General features: G+C 33.8%; 1 protein-coding gene across 5 annotated transcripts in view; it reads left to right on the top strand.

Annotated features, from left to right (window-relative positions):
- The window catches only part of ICE2 (interactor of little elongation complex ELL subunit 2), a 69,376-nt gene that overhangs the window by 32,893 nt on the left and 21,654 nt on the right, over nucleotides 1-14,829 (top strand). For all 5 annotated transcript variants that reach the window (XM_087428031.1, XM_087428037.1, XM_087428027.1 and 2 more), the window contains 3 exons: nucleotides 1,358-2,348; nucleotides 3,073-3,248; nucleotides 8,136-8,265. In XM_087428031.1, the coding sequence (XP_087284157.1) occupies nucleotides 1,358-2,348; nucleotides 3,073-3,248; nucleotides 8,136-8,265 (1,297 nt within the window). The remainder of the gene's footprint in view (nucleotides 1-1,357; nucleotides 2,349-3,072; nucleotides 3,249-8,135; nucleotides 8,266-14,829) is intronic.

The raw sequence follows: 14,829 nt of genomic DNA, 5'->3' as shown, positions 1-14,829 counted from the left end.
TTGTTCCAGATCTTAGAATGCAATTGTGTTTCGGTCAAATTTTCCTTTTATTTGTCAGTTTTGACTACATATTTTGATATTGTTATTTGGCATGTCACAATTTATTATCTGTTCATCATGCATTTCATCTTTTTCAACATAGGATTCCTTTTTCTATCTAATGCTTTTTGCGTTGAATTCTGCTTTATTCTAACACTTAATATTGCTATTCCTTCTCATTTTATTTCTTGATGTCATGTCCCATTGTTTTGTTTTTAGCCTTTTTATGTAAGAATGCTTCGTGTAAACAGCATATAGTTTAGTTTTGTTTTTTGACTAAATCTGGAAGTCTTTTTATTTTTAGTAAGAGCCACCATTTACTGAGAAGCTACTTACTATGTGCCAGGGACTATGCCAAGGAACTTTCTACATACAATTTCTTATTTAATCCTTAGAACAAATCCAAGAAGATGACCTCATTATCACTATTTTAGAGATGAGGAAATTGAGGTTTAGAGAGTTTAAGTAACTTACACAGGTTGATCTTTCTTACTCATTGCCTGATTGCTGTCAGAGTATTTCTCTCTCAAATCTTAAACTGTAAGACCTAGTGGGTGTGTATAGCCCGTAACCAAATTTTCATGGTATTTATCTAAAATGCTCTGCCAGATTGAAGAAAGATCTGCTGCTGCTTGGGGAGAGGACAGTTTATTCCTGAATAAATTAAAGCTGTCTGTAGTTCTTCCATTACCAAAACAGTACATGAAAAACTACAGTCTCAAGGGTTTCGTGTCCTAGAATACAGTAAAACCACTTCCTGTCCATTTCTCCTCATATTACTGAGAGTTGTTTTCTCTAAGTAGATGTAGAAAGTAAGTCACCGATTGATGTTAGGGATGCACTGGAGGCTGGCAACACTTCCCCAGCTGCATTAGAAAGCAGCTTCCTCACAGTGCCCAAGAGGCTTTCCCCCTGGTCAGCAAATTCAGGTTGTCTCTGCAAGAGTGTATGGAGTGGGTGTGAATGAAAATCTACTCCCTTTCTGTTTGGCCCAACACTTCTCTGTGGTCCTATTTTTTCATTAGTGGAGATTCCTCTTGGAATGTGGTAGTTCACAAGTATTCCCCATTTCCTGTGCTGTTACAACTTGGCAAATTTGTCTGTGTTTTATCAACATTTCAGTGGAAAGGTAAGGTTAAATAAATTAGTTGCCAGTAGTTTATTGTCATGTTAAGCAAGAACCTTTCAGAGTCATTAGACTTTTCTTTCTACTTTTAAAGAGCATGAACTATGTATATGAGGGGTAGTGACATTCAGAGATAGATGAGGGGGGTGGCCTGGAATTTTTGCTAATAGTTTACTAATATATTTTCTTAAGATGTCTTATGAAGTTAACGAGTGCCGAAAAATTGAGACCCTTGAAAATTTGGATCTGGATTTTGATGATGATGTCACAGAACTTGAAACTTTTGGAGTAACCACCACCAAACCATCGAAGTCACCAAGTCCAGCAAGCACTTCCACAGTACCCAACACGATAGCTGCTCCCACAGCCCCCAGCACGGCCACCACATGTGTGGCATCAACTGCACCAGACATTTCTGCTCATTCTAGAAGTTTATCTCAGATTCTGATGGAACAGTTGCAAAAGGAGAAACAGCTGGTGACTGGTATGGATGGTGGCCCTGAAGAGTGCAAAAATAATGATCAGGGATTTGTACCATGTGGTGAAAAAGTATCAAATTCTGACAAGTCTTTGATGCAAGATAGTGACTTGAAAATGTCTGATGACTTACAGTTAGAAAGTTCTATGGAAATCGAAACCTCTAATAAAAATGATATGGCTACTGATGTGGTGTATGCCGATGAAAGACTAAACGTTCTAGAGAATACAGACAATTCAAAGGAAAAGACTGTTACATCAGAAGCAGCTAGAACTGAAGACGTAATTCTTTGCAATAGTGATACAGATGAAGACTGTTTAATCATTGATACAGAGTGTCAAAATAATAGTAATGGAAAAACAGCCAATGTGGGTTCTAATTTAGGTTCTAAACCCACTAGCCCAAATTCTTCCTCAGGACAGGCTTCTGTAGGAAACCAGACTAATACTACTTATAATTCTGAAGAGTCATGTGTTTTAAAAAAACCTATCAAACGAGTATATAAAAAATTTGATCCAGTGGGAGAAATTTTAAAAATGCAGGATGAACTCTTAAAGCCAATTTCCAGAAAAATACCTGAGTTGCCCTTAATGAATTTAGAAAATTCTAAACAACCTGCTGTTTCCGAGCAACCCTCTGCTGCTTCAGATGCCTGTAGTTGGCCAAAATCTGTATGGCCCTCTGCATTTCAGAAGCCAAAAGGACGTAAGTAAACATTTACAAAGAACTTGATATTAACTATTTTGCCAGTTCCTTATCCTTAGGTTTTTCTCCCTCATTCTCTCACTTTCTCTTTGTTATAACCTGTTTTATAATCTTTACATAGTCATTGATAAGTCATTTTTCAATCTACTGATCAGTATTTCAACTTCCAAAACCTTCTCTCTAAATATGCACCCAGAGTCGTATGGATTTTTGTAACCTGTGTGTATCTACCATGTACAGTGGCTACTAAGCTGTAGGTAATGTGGTTCACTGAACTGGTGAAGGGGAAGTGGATCAAAAATCAACATTTCTTAATCCAAAAATTTATTTCTTCTTGGTGTTAGACTGCAGTTTTATGCTTTTTCATTTTGTAAAATAGATATAAAGCTGCACACCAGCTCCGCCTAGGTTAGCAATAACATTTTTTAAAACTCTCTTTTCTTCTCACTTCATATGTTGTCTCACTACTTTATGCTCTGCCTAGGGTTAGTGAAGGTAGGAATTGAGAAGAAGAGAACCTTAGAGCTTTGATTTCAGGTCTTGCTGCAGTTCCAGTAAAAGTAAACAGAAATAGTAATAGTGTGATGGTCAACTGGGAGGAAATAGAAAGTTAAAGTTGATAGCAGTTTAAAAATAGATAATTGAATTGTTTTATCTTGGACTATGATGGATAAAAGGCCAATGTATTTTAAAATAAAAGTGAAAAATATAATTATTTTTAAAGGCTTGCCATATGAACTTCAGGACTATGTTGAAGATACATCAGAATATGTAGCTCCTCAGGAAGGAAATTTTGTTTACAAGTTATTTAGCCTGCAAGACCTGTTGCTACTTGTGCGATGCAGTGTCCAGAGGATAGAGACCAGACCGCGTTCTAAAAAACGGAAGAAAATCAGAAGAGTAAGTTGTTACTTGGGGAGTTAGGATGTGGTAGCATAATTAGATAATCAGCAAATATTTAATGTGCCATTGTTATGAAATTTGATTTTAAATTGTTGATCACCCTTATAGTAGTTTTTCCAGGTTGAGGGTTTTTTTTTAGTAAAATACTGACAACACTTTTAATAAGGAAAAATATTTAGTTAAATACAATAGTCATGAATGCTGATAACATTCTTGCATGAAATATACAAATTTTTGAAAAATGACACCATCATAGATTTGACCTGGGGCATATATTTCTGTTTTCTCTGTGAATTTGGGTTTCCATTGTGACGTATTAGCCCCTTTCACTCTTGCTTGGGGCATCTTCTTGACTCATTTTAGAATAAGTCCAAGTTTTGAAAGGTGGGCTTTCACGCACATTGAACATGATGTAATCTATGCAGAAATAGAAGTACAATGATGTACACCTGAAACTTTTACAATGTTATAAACCAATGTTACTGCAATAAACAAGAATAATTAATAAAAAAAAAAAAAAAAAAAAAAAAAAAAAAAGAAAAGTCTTCCCAAAATTGTTAGAAAACCAAATGTCTTCCTTTCTTTTTCCCTTGTTGTTTCTTTTGGGGTTTGATGTAAATATTTGCCCCAGTTAAAAAAGTTTTTGCTACAATTTGAGTACAGTAGTCTCCCCATATCTACAGTTTCGCTGTCTGGGGTTTCAGTTACCCACGGTCAACTGTGATCTGAAAATTTTTAAATGGAAAATTCCAGAAATAATTCATAAGTTTTAAATTGTGCACTGTTCTGAGTATCGTGAAAATCTCACTCCAGCCTGCGAGGGATGTGAATCACCCCTTTGTTTAGCATATCCACATGTATATGCTGCTTGCTCATTAGTCTCTTAGTAGCCACCTCAGTTATCAGATGGACTGTCATAGTGCTGCAGTGCTTGTGTTCTAGCAACCCTTATTTTTCCTAATAACGGCCCCAAAGAACAAGAGTAGTGATGCTGGCAATTCGGATATGCCAAAGAGATGCCATAAAGTGCCTCCTTTAAGTCAAAGGGTGAAAGTTCTCGACTTAATAAGAAAACAAAAAAAATCAAATGCTGAGGTTGCTAAGATCTATGGTAACTTTTATTACAGTATACTGTTATAATTGTTCTATTTTATTATTAGTTATTGTTGTTAATTCTTACTGTGCCTAGTTTGTAAATTAAACTTTATCCTGGGTATGTGTGTATAGGAAAAAACATAGTATATAGAGGGTTTGGTACTATCCGAGGTTTTAGGTGTCCACTGAGGGTCTTGGAACTGTATCCCCCATGGATAAGGGGGGACTACTGTAATTGGTTCTTGCAACAGTTTTCCATATTTGATATTTGAAGTTCTCTTGGATTAGTTTGATTTTTTTGTGTGTGACCACTGAATTCTGCTAAATAAAGAGGAGCTTCTATATTATAATTGGTTATATAAGAAATAGTGAAGTCTCTAATTTTTTCTTGAGAAGATTTTTTCTGTTGTGTACATTTGTCATAGTACACTTCTTTTTTCCCTAAGTTTGATGTCTGTGTCTCTTCTTGTCTAACCCACCACCCAATAAGAATCTTCAGTGACCACTTTAGAATGTCAGTGTGTTTTGGGCCAGGGATCAAATAGAATCAAGAATGTTCCAGCATTGACTCTTGTGGATCAAGTCCCTGACTACTACTTTATCGTATTAAGGAGTAACTGAAAGAAAAAGAAGTGCCATCCTTTCTGAACTGCTAGCAGCAGTGTGAGGGTCTGTCATGAAAAAACTCTTAAGTCTAACCCATCAGGATATAGGATATATGCTTTGTCCACCAGAATCAATGGACTTGGTTGATCTTTTGGTTAATGGTACTTTTATCCTTTGTTAAATAGAGGAAGATTATGAATAAATTATTACATTCTTAATACTCATAATTTGATTTTCATCACTGCCTTAGACTTGAAATTTTAGAAACCAAATGATTTTGAATTAAATGTATGGGGGAGTATTTTTTATAAGAGAAAGTCAAGGAATGACAATATACTATAGGGTTGATATTAGTCTCCTCCTAAAAAAATACTAATATTTTCTGTCTTAAAAGATTTTACCTTATTTGCTAATTTTTCCTGTCTCATCTATATATATATATATATATATAATTATTATTTTTTTTTTTTGCTGAGGAAGATTTGCCCTGAGCTAACATCCACTGCCAGTCTTCCTCTTTTTTTTGTATGTGAGCCACCACCACAGCATGGCCACTAACAAACAAGTGGAGTATGTCTGTGCCCAGGAACCAAACCCGGGCCACGGAAGCAGAGTGTGCCAAACTTAACCACTATGCCACTGTGGCTGGCTCATCATCTGTATTTAACAGGAATTAATTTAATGGCCATAGCATGAACATCTTGAATACATGTAGTGTCAGTGCTGTGGATTGTATTTTCAAGGTTTTATTTCTTTAATTCTTATTTGCTATCCCTCTGATTTATTTGGCGGCTACCCTCATTTCTTTCACTTTCTACCCTGTGAATCCATATCACTTTGTACTGATCTGCCAGCTTACAACACTTAGAAATTATTGACAGCCAGTATCCCTTAAGTAAGAGTAGCCTAGGGATGTTTTGGATACTGATTTAAATTCTTGAAAGACACAGCCTGTTAAGGACATCATCATTCACTGGACTAAGGTGAAATTTGTAAATGTCAAGACAAAACCTTATAGGAGAGAATTCAGTCTTCATCAAAATGTATCAAAACAATCGAGCACCAAAGAATACCTGAATAGGAGCCTTATATTTCTTATTGTGTCAAACCCAGAGTAAAATTTTAAAATTTTCAGTGAATGTTTATCATATTTGCACCTATCACTATATGTAATAGTTTAGTACACATGGTTTAATTGCCTTAATAGAATGTATTCCCCTTAGCATCATGTCCTATTCATCTCTTGTTTCTCCCCAATTTTTTTTTTTTTGGTGAGAAAGATTAGCCCTGAGCTAACTTCCGATGCCAATCCTCCTCTTTTTGCTGAGGAAGATGGGCCCTGGACTAACATCCATGCCCATCTTCCTCTACTTTATATGGGACACCGCCACAGCATGGCTTGACAGCAGTACATATGTCTGCACCTGCATCCAAACCTGCGAACCCTGGCCACCGAAGCAGAGTGCACGAACTTCACCACACACCACCAGGCCAGCCCCCCAAACTTAATTTTTATAGTTTGAAAACTTTGTACTTAAAATTTCACTTTAATTTTGAAATACCAAGATAAAATATTCAGTTTCTCCTTTCCCTTGGCTTCCTGGAGATGGCAGTAGAATACATATAGAAATTAAAACCAGATTCAGAACACAGTTTTATAGATCAGAATTATCAAAGAAAATCCCCCAAAGTATTTTCTTTTCAGAAATAGTAATATTTTTCTAATTAAAAAAATCTAGAATTAACTTGATTATCTATTCATGATCCAAAAAGAAAATCTTTATCGTTTATTCTTTTCCCAACTCTGCTATAAACTGGCTATGTGTTCTTGAGCAAATTCCTTAACCCTCTGGGCCTTCGTTTCTTTATCTCTAGCTTCTATTTGCAACCATAAGCAGCTGTAATTGCAGATTACCAGTTGCTAAAGAATTATTATACAATAAAATGCTTATAGCAATAAAATTATCCTAATCATAATTTAATTTTTTTTTAAATGAGAAGACACTGTAGGGGCCTTACTACTTGAAGTTTGGCCCCTCAAACAACAGCTTGTTAAAAATGCGAAACCTTGATCATCACCTCAGATTCTGCATTTTAACAAGATCGCCAGGTTATTCATTCATATGCACATTGAAATTTAAGAGACACTGCTTTAGAGTTTTGAAACATTCAAAGGTAATCATATGAACCAAACTTATTGGTAACAGAAATTTTACTGGATTTGAATTGGTCCTACCACCACTATGTACCAGGCCCACTAAATTTGCCACTTTATGAAAATCAAGAATTCCAAAACATTTATGAAATATTTTCAAGTGCATAAATGGTGACAGTTTAGCATAATTTCAAAAGTACTAACTAGCCATATCACTTTGAGTAAGTTCCTTAAATCGTTATTATTTCTCCTGCAGCCGGAAATGAAGAGATTGCTGTTGAGTAGAATTTTCTTTGACAGAAATGAGATGACATAAGCACTGTGAACATGACTAACATTATATTATTTTACAAGCATGTATTTCCTTACATATCCTCCTTTAGACCAGTAGTGGGTACAGTCATTTTACTTAATCTTTTTAGTGTCCTGACCAATAAATTCAAAATGGATAATTTGCCGGGTACTTAATGTCTGTAATAAAGCCTTTGTATTAATGAAGATAATGACATTCACAGGTGTTAATGTAGGTATTAATGCTCATATATTTATAGAAAGAAAACAAATTGCTCAGAGTATTTGAGCCTGAGACAATGTGACTAATGCTTTAAAGGGGCAAAAAATTCTACATTTTTTATCCTTTTGAGAATTATTAGTGTATATTACAGTCGTTGTATCCCAACATCTAGCTTTGAACCTTTGGGCAGTTGTGTATCGTAGGCTCTGTTCCAAGGATTCTGCTGTCAGTCACATTTCCTGATAGAAATAAAATGTGTGCATATGTGGGGAGGTGTGTTGATTCTGGTTGGAGGTGGGGGGAGGCAGTTGCTTTGAGATCTCTTATCCATCCACCTCTTGTCCGCATGTACCGAGGGTTCTGCCCATCTTTTTGTCTGAATCCTACTATATTTGAAAGGATGAAATAAGATTACCTGAAAGCATTTTGAAAGTAGGAAAACTATATAGGCAAATGTATTTGCTGCTAATAGTAAATTAATGGGGCTTTGAAAAAGTATAACCTTGCATTGCAGCAATTTCCAGTTTATGTACTACCAAAAGTGGAGTATCAAGCTTGTTATGGAGTTGAAGCTCTGACTGAAAGTGAACTTTGTCGCTTGTGGACTGAAAGTTTATTGCATTCCAACTGCTCATTTTATGTTGGTAAGTTATACAAGAGGCTGTATTCTTTTTAATTCCCTTGTAAATACATACTTATTAATTCAGTTGTAAATACTTCCATTCTGTACTTTTTGTTTTCAGTTTTCCAATTGTGTTAACATTCCTTTCTATTAAAACACCATTCCTACTCTAGAGTTAAATGGCGAGTTAGGACTAGTGATATTAATTTCCCTCTTATTCCCTGTCTGTTTAGTTGTATGTGAATGTCAACATAGTCATTTTATTTTTAAAATACTTAACAGTATAATTTACTAAAAATATAGATGTTTTCTAGCAAGCTTCTTTTAAAAGTACTATTTAATTGGGTTGAATGTTTTAAAAAATTATAATAACTGTTTTTAAAATCTGAAATGTCTTGATGAAATGGGTTTTTTACTTTGTTTTTGTTTTGTTTTTTGGGGGGCTGCATAGTTAGGCAGGGATTTAATTTGTGTTGGCTGGGTTCATGTATAGTTAACATACTTCACGTGAAGGATTACTTGCTAATCATTATTGATATTGTTTCCTTCCATTGGAATACCTAATCACATACTTCTCAATCCATCCCAGCCATGTCAAGCTGCCCCTTCGTGAAGTCATTTCCTTCCTTTAATCTCTCAATACATTGTCTTTTTTACTGCTCTTATGACTTGTTACTTTCTTCTCTATTGTTCTTTTTTTTACACTATCCTGTCTTCCCGTTAGATAATAAGTAGTTTAAGGTCAGAGTCTGATGAAACTTTGTATTCTTATAGTGCTTAGCATAATTCCTGGTATGTAATAAGCGTTATGAGTGTTATTCTTGCTTAATCAAAAAAAGGTGACTCCCTTGAAAATTTTTTCCATCTTTTGGTTAATTAATATTTTGTCTTATTTTATGAGTAGTAATAAGATAATTGATTCACTCTCTACTTAACCCAAAAAGGAAGTGGCTCAGTGCACTACTTGGTGTTCCACTAACCCTCCCTCTTCATACCCACTGCTGGAAGTTTGTTGTAGTGGTTTTTGGCCAGTTACCACGATTTCAGTATTCCTCCAAAAGACCTCTTGCCATGAAACACACCAACAGTCTTCATGTCAGCTACTTGAACGCAATTGCCAGCCACATCCATTTTAGGAAAGGGCCAAACAAAAACATCATTGAAATCCTTTTTAAAGTACTGATAAAGAATAGAGACTCGTGACTAAAACATTTAAAGTGTTTTGTTTTTTTTTTTTAAATATGCAGTTTAACAGATAAAACTGCTGTCATCTATATGGCTTACTTCATCTAAAGTGTTCTTAAAAGTTCTAAGTAATCATTGCTCTGTGTGCTGTTTATGCTCTGTAAATCCTACCCACTTATAAGCCATTTGTTTTAATGTAATAAGATGGTATATTTGGTTTCTTTGACAACTATTTGGTGAGAAACTTACGTTGTATTGTTGTATGGTTGTGTTTTATTTGTTTGGGCTTTTTGGGCGGGGGAGAGTTGGTTTTTTGTGTGGTTGAATATGTTTTGAAATGCTATTTTCAAAAGCATCTGTAAGTTTTGAGTTTTTTTAAATGTTGTTATATTTCTCTTTTAATTTAAGAAAAATGTTGCAACAGGAAGGGAATGTAGGAGAAAGGACTTCTAAGTAAGTTTTTATTATGGTTACTTTCTGGAAACAGGATAAAAACAGAAAGCCAAAATTTGTCATTGTAGTGTCTGGAATGACTGACTATAATTAAAATAAGTTATAGATCAGATATGACTATAAAGTAGTATGTGTGACTCATTACTTCGTGTCTTTATTTTATAGTTATACCTAACATAATATAGACTTAGTGGTTTTGGTTTTAAAGGAGAGTGCCTATCTACAGATGGTCAAGAGTTAAAGGAGATGTGTATAAAATACTTAGGACCTCACTTCAGAAGCATTTATTATTGCCCTTTGACCTCCAAATAACAGGCTAATTGGAAATTATTTTTACCTATATGATACTTTGCTAGATATGAGTTATAGCGTACACTTAAAAGTGGTAATGTGTTTCTTTTCAAATATTCTGTTCTTTGATCCTCTTTGTAATATGTCATCTTCCTCCCTGCACCACTGCCCTCCTCCCAGCCTCCCAAGGTACAGCTCATAGAATATTGTTGGGTATTTGGGGATTTTTTTCTCCCTTTGGTTCATTATATACCTACCACTCACAAACCAAATTGTATATTATATGATACACTTAATGCTCCAAAATCATCCTTAGAAACTATTGAATATATGTATGTATGTGTGTGTGTGTGTGTATATATGTGTGTGTGTGTATATTTTATAGATAGAGCACTGTTTCTCATTCTCATTTATCAAGTACGTATTGGGGGTCATGGACTGTATATATATCCATTATTGTTAATCCTCACTATTCTATAAAATAGATGATTTTTATCTTTGTTTTACAGAGGAGGAAACTGAGGCTTAGAGAGTTTATTGCTCAAGATTACACAGTTTGTGGGAAATCTAGACTTTGTGTTCATATATTTTATGATTCCACAGCCTTTGTTTTTTCCACTGTAATGGAATAGTGGAAATCATGCTAAATGTGGGAGTCAGAAGATATGTGTATGAGTAATTTATATTTTACAGTTCTTTTCCCTTGGGTAAAATCGTTTAAGTTCCCTTAGGCCTCAGCTTTTTCATCTACATATAATGGATATAATAATATGTTGTTCAACCTACCTCAGGGACTGTATATACAAATCCTTTTCATTACAATTATTACAGAATATATTGCCCCAAAGTAGATTTCTCCTTGGTGAAAATAGATACCACAAAACGATGAAGTAATGCTTTATATATTTTTGTACTGAGGAAAAAATAGCTATTAGCTTAGAATTTAAGTGAAAATATAGAAGATCGCCTTTATGATACAGGAGTAGGAAAAGGTTTCTTAACCAAAAACTAAAAGCAGACTAAAGCAAAAAGGCCAATAATAACTTCTCTTTACTTATACATAATTTTTTAAAATGTCTATATCGTACTCCTTCTGTTCTAAGATACTGTCCATTGTAAAACACACCATTGATTTAATAATACGTTTTTCTCCAACATTTTTATCATTTTAAGTATAGTACACATTCAGGAAAAGTGAAAAACATATAAAGGTACAGCTCAAGGAATTATAACAAAGCCAGCACCTCTGTAACTGGCACCCAGATCAGGAAGTTGAAAAATACCAGTGCCCCAGAAGACTTCCATCGTGACACTTCCCAATCATAGCCTTCTTCCTCTTCTCGTATGGTAACTACTATCCTGGCTTCTAATGTAGTAGTTTTGTTTTGCTAACTCTGTATAAATGGAATCATAAAGTAGTATTCTTTTGTTATGCCTTCTTTCACTTCACGTAGTTTTTGAAATTTACCCATATTGTGTTTAACAGTTTATTTATTTTTATTGTTTTGACATATTCCTTTGTCATACTGCAGTTTATCTATTTAACTTTGGGAGCCTGCTTGGGTTATTGCCATTTTAATGCAACTATGAACATTCTTACAAATGTCTATTAGTGCAGTGTGCACACATTGCTATTGGACATATATCTAGGAGTAGAATTACTGGGTCATAGGTTAAGCATACATGGTACTTGAGTAGCTAATTCCAAAAAGTTTTCCAAAGTGGTTGTGCCAAATAACACCTATATTAGCAGTACATGAGGGTTCTAGTTTCTCCACATGCTTGCCCATACTTGGCCTTATCAGTTTATTTAATTTTAGCTATGCTGCTGGGTAGGAATTATTAATATCTCACTATTGTTTTAATTTGCCTTTCCTTCGTTATTTATGAAGTTGGACTCTTCTTTGGTGTGGTTAATAATTATTTGGATAGTCAGTTTTGTGAATTGCCTATTCAAACCTTTCTTCATTTTTCTGTCAGGTTTTTGTTTATTTGTTTGGTTGTTCTTTGTTGGTTTTAAATATAATAAATATTTTTCTTCCACTCTGTGACTTACCTTTTCAGTCTCTTAATGCTGTCTTTTGAACTTAATGTACAGTCATATGTCACATAATGACAGGAATCTGTTCTGAGAAATGCCGTCGTTAGGCAATTTCGTCGTTGTGCAAACGTCACAGAGTGTACTTAGACAAACCTAGATGGTATGGCCTACTACACACCTACGCCACATGGTACTAATCTGATGGGACCACCGTTGTATATGTGGTCCTTCGTTGATCGAAAAGTTGTTATGTGGCACCTGACTGTAGACCAGTTTATTAGTCATTTCCTTTATGGTTATGCCTTTCTTTGCCCTGTTTTAACAGATCTTCCCTACAGCAAGATAATGAAGATATTCTCCTATATTATCTTCTAGAAGCCTTATTTTTTTTACTTTTTATTTATGGATGCACAATTTATGTGGTATTTATTTCTACATGGAATATCAAGATTTTTTTTCAATTTTCAGCACCATTTATTGAAAAACCCACCCTTTCTCTGCTGCTCTCTATTGCTACTTGTGTTATAAATCTTATAAGTGAATCTAATTCTGGACTCTGTATTTCTCTATCCTTGAGGCAGTACCTGTCTTAATTACTCTAGCTAGACAATAAACACTGTCTTAATTATGCTAACTTTATTAAATGTTTTACTATTTGGTAAAATAAATCTTATCAACTTGTTTTTCTTCAAGAGTTTCTTGGCTGTTCTTAGCCCTTTGCATTTATAAATTTTGGAATCAGCTTGTTAATTTCTACTAACAACAAGAAGATTGGCATTTTTATTAGGAAGTGCATTGACTCAGTCAATGTGGAGTAAATTAACAGCTTTACAATAACACATCTTCCAATCTGTGAACTTTATATGTTCCTCTATTTATTTATATCTTTAATTTCTCTTAATGTTTTATGATTTTCTAGGTAGATATCTTGCACATCTTTTGTTAAGTGTATTTGTTGGTATTTCATATTTTTATGCTATTATGAATGATATTTCTGAAATTTTCTTATGGTTTGTTACTAATAATAGAACTTATTTGCATATTGATTTTGTGTATTGATCTTTTATCTAGTGACTTTGCTAAACTCATTCATCCTAATAATTTAGATTTTCTAAGTAAACAGTCATGTTCTCTGCAAATAATGACCATTTTATTTCTTTTTTCCAGTCTTTATACCTTTCTTTTTTTCTTGCCTTCATTGCCTAGAACTTAAATAGAAGGTAAATAATGGGCATCCTTGTCTTGTTTCTAATCTTAAAAGGGAAAGTTTTCAAAGTTTTACCATTGTGTTTTTATTTTGTATAGGTTTTTGTAGATACCTTTTATTAGAATAAAGAAGTTTCTTTCTATGCCTAGTTTAAGAATTTTAATCATGAATGGGTGAAAAAACTTTATCAAATATTTTCTCTGCATTTATTGATGTGATGGTATGACTTTTCTCTTTTATTCTATTAATGAGATTAATCATATTAGTTAATTAAAAATTGTTAATCCAACCCTGTGTTCTTACCATAGACCCAGCTTAGTTATGCTATATTAATTTTTTTATATATTGGTGGACTTAGTTTGTTAATATTAATTTTGCCATCTGTGTTTATGAGTGAGACTGACCTGTAATTTTCCTTGCCAGGTATTGGTATTAAGGTTATGTTTATGTCATAAAATGAGTTGGGATGTATTTCCCTTTTTTCTGTCATCTGGTAGAATTTCTATAAAATTGGTGTTATTTCTTCCGTAAATGTTTGGTAAAATTTACCTGTGAAGCTTGTGGGCCTAAAGAAGAAGGTTCTAATTATTGATTAAATTTTTAAATTAGTTTTAGAACCATTCATATATTTAATTTCTTGCATCAGTTTTGGTAACTCTTATGATCTTTTAATGTCTGTGGTAGCTGTAGTAATTACTACATAGTACTAATAAATTTGAGTCTAGGTCTATCATTTTAATATATGTTTTCTATTTGACTCATCCGTTCAGAGATTTTTTCTCTTAGTGCCTGCTTGTGAATTGAATATTTTTCCATTTCATTTTTTCCCTTTATTAACAGGATATTTATATGTTAAAATAATTATACACTCTTTTATTGTTCTTTTTATGGTTATTCTAGAGCTGTCCTGTCTAATACATTAGCTACTAGCCACAGGTGACTATTTAAATTTATTAAAATTAAGTAAAATTTAAAATCAGTTTCTCAGTCATACCAGTCATATTTTAAGTGCTCAGTAGCCACATCTGGTTACCATATTGGACAGTGCAGATATTTCCATCATCACAAAAAGTTAAATTGAACAGGGCTACTCCAATGATTATAACATGCAACCCTGACTTACCACCATTAATTAGTTAGCCTCATCTCAGACAATAGTATACATTATTATTAGTGTATACATTTGATATTCATTTACATTTACCCATATATTTCCCATTTTAATGCTTTTCTTCTCGCATCTCTAAGATTCTAACTAGTATCATTTTTCTCTGCCTGAAGAATACCCTTTAGTATTATCTTTATTATAGATCTGCTAGTGACAAAGCCTCCCAGTTTTTATTTATCTGAAAATGTATTTTTTTATTTTACCTCTATTCTTGAAGGATAAATATTTCATTGTTTCCTGG

This window comes from Ceratotherium simum, chromosome 3, assembly GCF_057802395.1.
Source record: "Ceratotherium simum simum isolate JZ-2026a chromosome 3, ASM5780239v1, whole genome shotgun sequence".
In the NCBI taxonomy this organism is placed as follows: Eukaryota; Metazoa; Chordata; class Mammalia; order Perissodactyla; family Rhinocerotidae; genus Ceratotherium; species Ceratotherium simum.
The sequence above is the reverse complement of the archived record's forward strand: the minus strand, read 5'-3'. Positions and strand labels throughout refer to the sequence as shown.